This window comes from Phaethon lepturus, unplaced genomic scaffold, assembly GCF_000687285.1.
Source record: "Phaethon lepturus isolate BGI_N335 unplaced genomic scaffold, ASM68728v1 scaffold52177, whole genome shotgun sequence".
NCBI classification, from domain to species: domain Eukaryota; kingdom Metazoa; phylum Chordata; class Aves; order Phaethontiformes; family Phaethontidae; genus Phaethon; species Phaethon lepturus.
In genome coordinates, this window is record NW_010552246.1 from 1 (window position 1) to 6,415 (window position 6,415).

General features: G+C 51.2%; 1 protein-coding gene across 1 annotated transcript in view; it reads right to left on the reverse strand.

The window, feature by feature from the left end:
• Nucleotides 1-11: 11 nt before the first annotated feature.
• SLC17A9 (solute carrier family 17 (vesicular nucleotide transporter), member 9) overlaps nt 12-6,415 on the reverse strand; it is a gene marked incomplete at its 3' end in the record, with an annotated part of 9,624 nt that continues 3,220 nt past the window's right edge. The window contains exons 4-10 of the mRNA XM_010291145.1: nt 6,006-6,136; nt 5,098-5,194; nt 3,758-3,854; nt 1,570-1,657; nt 1,227-1,261; nt 576-691; nt 12-67 (exon numbers count right to left, since the gene is read on the reverse strand). Of these exons, the coding sequence (XP_010289447.1) occupies nt 12-67; nt 576-691; nt 1,227-1,261; nt 1,570-1,657; nt 3,758-3,854; nt 5,098-5,194; nt 6,006-6,136 (620 nt within the window). The remainder of the gene's footprint in view (nt 68-575; nt 692-1,226; nt 1,262-1,569; nt 1,658-3,757; nt 3,855-5,097; nt 5,195-6,005; nt 6,137-6,415) is intronic.

The window sequence follows — 6,415 nt, forward strand, 5'->3', positions numbered from 1 at the left end:
GGCACCCTTACCGAACAGTAAGCCAGCACACGAGGGGGCCAGATCCTGTACGTTTACTGAAATGCCACTAGTGAGAAACAGAGGGGGGAAAACGGCCGTTTTAATGGAGCGCGACTGCTTTTTCATCATTTACATGGAGTTTAGCTTGTCAAGCAAAAGGAAGGGGTCCTAGAGAATAAATGGCACTGTCAAGGGGAAGAGGCTGAGAGTGCAGCAGCACAGGGGAGTACCAGCAGGAAGAGGATTCAACCCAAAGCCTTCAGAGGGGCCAAAATGCAGCTCCCCTCTGCTTCGCCTCCCTAGGACCTGCCCGGCCCAACGTGCCCTCCAGTAGGCCAAGCCCTTCCCCACGCCACAGGTCCGCTGGATCCAGCCCAGCCCCGCAGGCGCTAAACTCCACCGGCCTCGCGGGGACCAACGCGCGATGCGCAGACAAGCACCAGTTCTTGCTCCGACAGTCGTGAGGGAGGCGGCGTCCCCCGAGACCCCCCAATGCCACGCGTGGGCACCCCCCCCAAGGCCCCGCGGGGGCCCTAGCCAAGGGCCACAGCTACGGTCGTGACCGCTCCCGTTACCTGTGGTTGAAGGTCTGAAGGCCGACAGAGGCGGAGGCGAACACTATCGCTTTGCGAAAACTGGAGGTCTGGCCCAGGCACAAAGCAAAAATGCTCGAGACACCAGAGCCGATGACCTGGAAGACAGGGAACATTAAATACCACGGCACATTTTCTGTAAGGAAGAAAGCAACTCCTTTCACGGACAAGCTGCTCCCTGTTACAATGGCAAGAGCTCATAAGCCCCAGGTGCTTCTCAAGCCTTTTTTTCCCCCACTGTCCCGTCTTTCTGTCAGAGGTCTGGAGGGATGCGATGCTGCGGAGCAGAGAGGACATGCTGTGCTCTCATCCGGCATTTCTATTTCTGCTCATCCTTGTATTGCTATTTCCTATCATCTAAGGGGTCGTTTGGCATGACAGCGCATGGCCGGCCTTCGCCTGCGAAGGACAACCTCTTTGGAGCTCTCACAAATCTCTCTGCTCAACGTTACCGTTGGTCCACGCTCTGTTCCTCGCTCCCATAGGCGCTGACCACCACTACCTGCAAAGCTAGAAACGCTCTCCTCTTTCCACCTGTAACCACCAACCCGGCTCCGTAAGAGGTCCGACCTGCCTGTAAGCAGAGGTCGGCAGGTAGCTCAGGCGTCTCTCCTGTGGCTTCGGCTCTCTTACCTGCATGAACTTACGAATGGTGATGGTTTTGTAGCCTGGAAGAGAAAAGGAGAGTTGCGGTTAAGCACAGCTCACCAGGTCTCCTTGTTTTCCAGCCCCGAGAGCACAGGGTAAGTGGATTTCAGACGGCCGGATTTCATCTCCAGGCGGACATTGCGACTGAGATCAAAGGGAGCCCCACACACATGGATGGGATTTGGACCCTGGAGTACTTTCATATCAGAACCTCACATTGTCAGTTTGCCGGGTCTTCTCCCTACCAACAAGCCCATCTCCTCCCACCCAGGTCCTCTTTCCACATCACATAAAATAAGAGCTGAGGAAAAGCCAAAAGAGCTCTTACCCTGGTTGATTAAATAATCAGACAGAAATCCGCTGAACAAGCTTGTCGGAATTGCAACCAGCCAGGGGACTACATTAAACACCCAACCCTGAAAGGGAGCAAAAATCAAGAGAGGTTTTCTGTCAGAGCTGAGTTTGTTTTCAAGTATTTTATTTGATAGTCTGTGATATCTGTAGTAAGGAAAAAAAATGAAGTGATCAGGACTTCTTGCAGGATCTCACCCTGCACCTCTCCAAAGTCTGTAAGGTGGCATGTGCATCATGGGGCTGTAGCATTTGTAGGTTTGTTGTCTTTCCTTCTGTCCTGGTGACCCTGCCTCCAAGGGAAAGGCAGAAAGCTCCGTCTGCTCTGGGAAAGAGCGATTAAACTTGGCAAAGCTGTTTACCACCACTGTTCAGCAAGGTGACGTGGCAGAGAGCCACGGCGCCCTGGAAAGCAAGCTGTAGATTTTTACTCTGCCCTGTGGGTCATCGGTAAAGCTGTCGGCAAAATTTCCGACATCAGCTTCAACCTCATTAGCAGCGTTACTGTGAAGCTGAGGGAACATAGCTGGATTTTCTAATGCCAGGATTAGGAAACATTATGGGTAGCGACATACTTTGGTCTATTTTCAATTAAGCGAGCTTGCTACAGTTGTAATCACAGATGATTACCGGTCATCTGGATTACAGCTGCTCAGAGGCGTTTTGGTGCCCAGATCCCACGAGGAGCTGAAATCGGTGCAGGTTGGGCCGGGCTTCACCTCAGCTGGTTGAACCTACCCATCTATCCACCGTCCCCCGCATCTCCCCCTTCGCTCAGAACCCGTCGCCCCATGGCGGCGTCCCTCCCTGCCTCGCCTGGCTTCAGGATGCGCAGAAGGGCTGAATAATCTTGGTTTTGAAGAACCTTGTTTCCGCTGCTCCTGGAAGGCGTAGCAGGGCCCATCTGCACCTTTCAGTGCCTCTGAAACTTTGGGTCTTGGTCACTTTGGAAAACGTTACCCCATAGGGCTTGTGGGGTAATATTCCCCCAATATGGTATATAATATATAATATGGTGTCTGTTCACACCAGCTGGGGTTACTCAGCAAGTCAATCCCAACACACCAAAGTCACCCTTGCCTCTTCCCTACGGCCCATCACCCCGAGGCAGAGCCCCCCACCACCTCCACCCAGGCAGGCTGCAGGCTTGGGCAGCGGTGAAGGCAGCTCACCTGCAGAAAGGGACTTTGGCCAGTAGGTGACATAGGATTCCCACACTATGGATTATCGTCCATCCTTTAAGATCAGGCATCCTCAAGCCCCGTTTTATTAAAAGGCATGAAGCGATTATCAGATGCAGGAACATTATATAGAGCATCTTACGTAAGGGCACCATGATATAATGCTTAACAGATGGTAAATTACGGCTGCACAAGCATATTACTCGAGGTGCACAGATCTTGTCACAACAATATGTTTGCTGGTTTAATACACGATTTTAATATAAATATCAAGGATGCCATAAAGCGCCTTACACACGTAATATGAAAAGGCATTTGTAAGCAGCTCTGGAAATTATAAAAAACCCAACAGAGCCATTGTGGAAAAGATTGTCTGAGTCTCCGAGAACAAGATCAAAATACCAGCTCTTGGCCCAGATGAGTATTTATCTAGGTTTCTGAAAAATGGGAACATCATTTGTGCTGAAGAGAGGCAAGCTTTTATAGTATTTTTGAAGTACACGTTATTAATGGTAATTATCATTTTCGCAGGCAGGTCTGAGCTATAGAATGTCAGTACAGTTTAAAAACCCTGTGAAAACCCAGGAGTGAATGGTGGTCATTTGCAACAGCGTAACGTCATGAGCTCTGTGCCATTTGAAAACCATCCCTTCCTCAGAAGAAAAGCCGCCTGAAAACCAAACACAACCCTCTCCTCCCCGCTCTCCTTCTGGAGGGTGCCCCAGCCCTGCCTCACTTCAGCATCCCTAAACAAGCGAACGGAAACCGGCCTCTGCCTACCTGGCGGGAGGATGCTCGCGGCTCCAAAGGTATGTGCAGGCGGGTAACGGCTCCTACCCCACAGGGAAACCGCCTGCCTCCCCGCCCGCGCTCACCAAGTCCCCTGCCATCACCTTCCTCCCTAACCCACCCGTTTCGGCAGGCAGCCTGCACGACCTCATTTGCACGGAGACCAGCAACGTCTGTGTCGCAGAATCAACCTACCTTTGACTCGGGGAAAGTTTCCTTAAAGAAAGTTGGCAGCCAGGAGAGGAGAGTGAAGAACGTGCTGGCTGTGGAAAGCTGAGCGATGATGACAGCCCTGAAAATACACAGCAGGGAGGAAATAATCAGGAGTGACAGGTCACACTGGGTGGGAAACGGGCACTCGAGCAACCCCATATTTCAGCTCCTGGTCTATAAATAAATCTCTCACAGCGCTGCAATTGCTTCCTGAGATTTTTTCATAGATAACTACTGCTCTTGGCTTTACCACTCGCTCCTTCGCTGCCCTCACCGCACAGCGCCCGGGCGGGCGCCTGACGTCAGCCCCCGGGTTCAGGTGAGGTTAACTGCCGCAGCAGTTGTGTGCGTGCATTTCCCCCCAGCCCCTTCGAGCGCTGCAAGAGCTGTCCTGCTCCAAAAGGTGTTGTTTGGAGTTTTCTAGGGATTTGTTATCAGCAGATGCTCCATGGTTATTCAAGGCAGGAATGGGCTTGCTGCCCTGCAGCCCCATCGCCCTCCTCCCCGTCTTTAAACACCACCTGGGAACATGCTTCAGTACCAAATGCAGAATCACAAAATAAAAATGGCTATTAAAAAGATATTTTGCCAGCAATGAGAACACAGCCTGTGCCACCCGGTGCCCCTGAGCAGCACTTCTCAGGAGCCCATTAGAAGCAGCATTTCTAACAAGACTGGTGGAGAATATCACTCTGGAGGAGCACACGACCCTGACAGGGAACAGCCTGCAAAGGGGAAAGATTTGCCAGTAACGTTCAAGCCTGACGTTCCTCTGGACAGAACATAAACTGCATTTTAGAATGGAATGGAATGGAGTGGAATGGAATGGAGTGGAATGGAATGGGATGGAATGGAATGGGATGGAATGGAATGGAATGGAATGGAATGGAATGGAATGGAATGGAATGGAATGGAATGGAATGGAATGGAATGGAATGGAATGGAATGGAATGGAATGGAATGGAATGGAATGGAATGGAATGGAATGGAATGGAATGGAATGGAATGGAATGGAATGGAATGGAATGGAATGGAATGGAATGGAATGGAATGGAATGGAATGGGGCATCGAATGGGATGGGATGGGATGGAATGGAACGGAACAGAACAGAATAGAATAGAATATTCTAGCCAAGCTTACCGTTTTAGTTTATACAGAATGGATTAGAAAACCTGGTAAAACTTCTCAAATATATAAAAAAGTGGACACAGTACGTGTAGACAGGACAAATAAGCACAGAGAGGAGAAAAAGCCCTTGGCAGGAGGGTGCTCTCGCAGGCCTGCCTGCTGCGCGGTGCTCGCGGCCGCCGCAGCTGCCTACCATATCGGTGCCTTCTTAAACAGCTGCTTCCAGGGAACTTTGGTCTGCCTGGATATCGAGAGGCCCCTCATTAAATAGTCTATGGGGATAATGAGTTCTGCAGGGAAGAAAACATACAAAGGAAAGCTCTGATCAGTAATTTTCTGTGCAGCTGGAGAGAGCCCAGGGAGCCCACTATACAACTACCTTTAGTCTCCTTCTCTTTTTTTGGCAATATCAGCATTGGATGCTCACAAAAACACCTTGCTACTTTGACCAAATTTTTTTCCACTACCCCACCCCGCTACCTTCACCCATTTGTTGTATCTCGTGTTATAATTAAACAAAAATCTCTTTGGGCAAGGGCCAGGTTTGGATTTTGTGCAGCACCAAGCACACACCAGGCTCCTGATGACCTGGGCTCCTACATACCACGCTCGCACTGAAAATGCTGTAGCCAGGTGTAATGGTTTGCCCGTGTGTGGAATTACTCCCAGACAGTTATTTAGGAAGAGATATTCTGGATTAACTGGTTTTTAAAAGCTCTATGTGTAAATGCTCTTAGTTTGGCGTAAGTATCTTGCCCTGCTTTAGCTTAATCCACTTTGAAGATCATGCTTTGTTTGGTGTTTTCACTGGTGCTTAAGAGTACTGAGGAGTCAGATCAGGCTCTCGACAGCAATATAATCCAGCGTCGGACTGAAATGGGAAATCGGCAACGCAAGAGCTCAAAGCCTTGTTTCTGGGTTTAGCATCTTGGGGCAGACACAGTGTGTATTATACAAGATAACTGAACAAAAGTCTTTGTGTAAAACCAGGCGTGATCCTGGAAACACAGGGGATTTGCAGAAAATATCAGAGAGGTATCACTCAGGTCCCGCAGCCTCAGGAGTGCTGGCAGCCCGCGGGATGCCGGCGGCTGGACGTACCTTTCTCGTTCAGGAGGTACTTGCAGGTGCAGTAAACCCAGAGCAGAGTGAGCAAACCAGAGAAGTAGAAAACACTCTCCCAGCCGTACCAGTCCAGGAGGAGAGATCCTGCACCGCCGATCACCAGCGTCCTGCAAGGGAAGCAGCGCTCGGGTTTACGGGTCTGGCTAAGAGCGTTTGGACCGCAGGCATCAGCGGGAGATGCTCCCTGGGGGGTGCTGCCTGTCCCTAAACGCACTTAAAGGAGCCACCAGTCGCTGCGTGGGCAGGCGCTGCCCGCTGGCCCGGACACCCCGGGATCTGCGACCTGCCCCGTTCCCTCGTGGCGCCTCGGGATCCTCCGCTGGGGGGGAGAAGCCGCTAAGGGACCTCCCGCTCGCCTGCCCCGCACTGACACGTGCCCGTTAGGG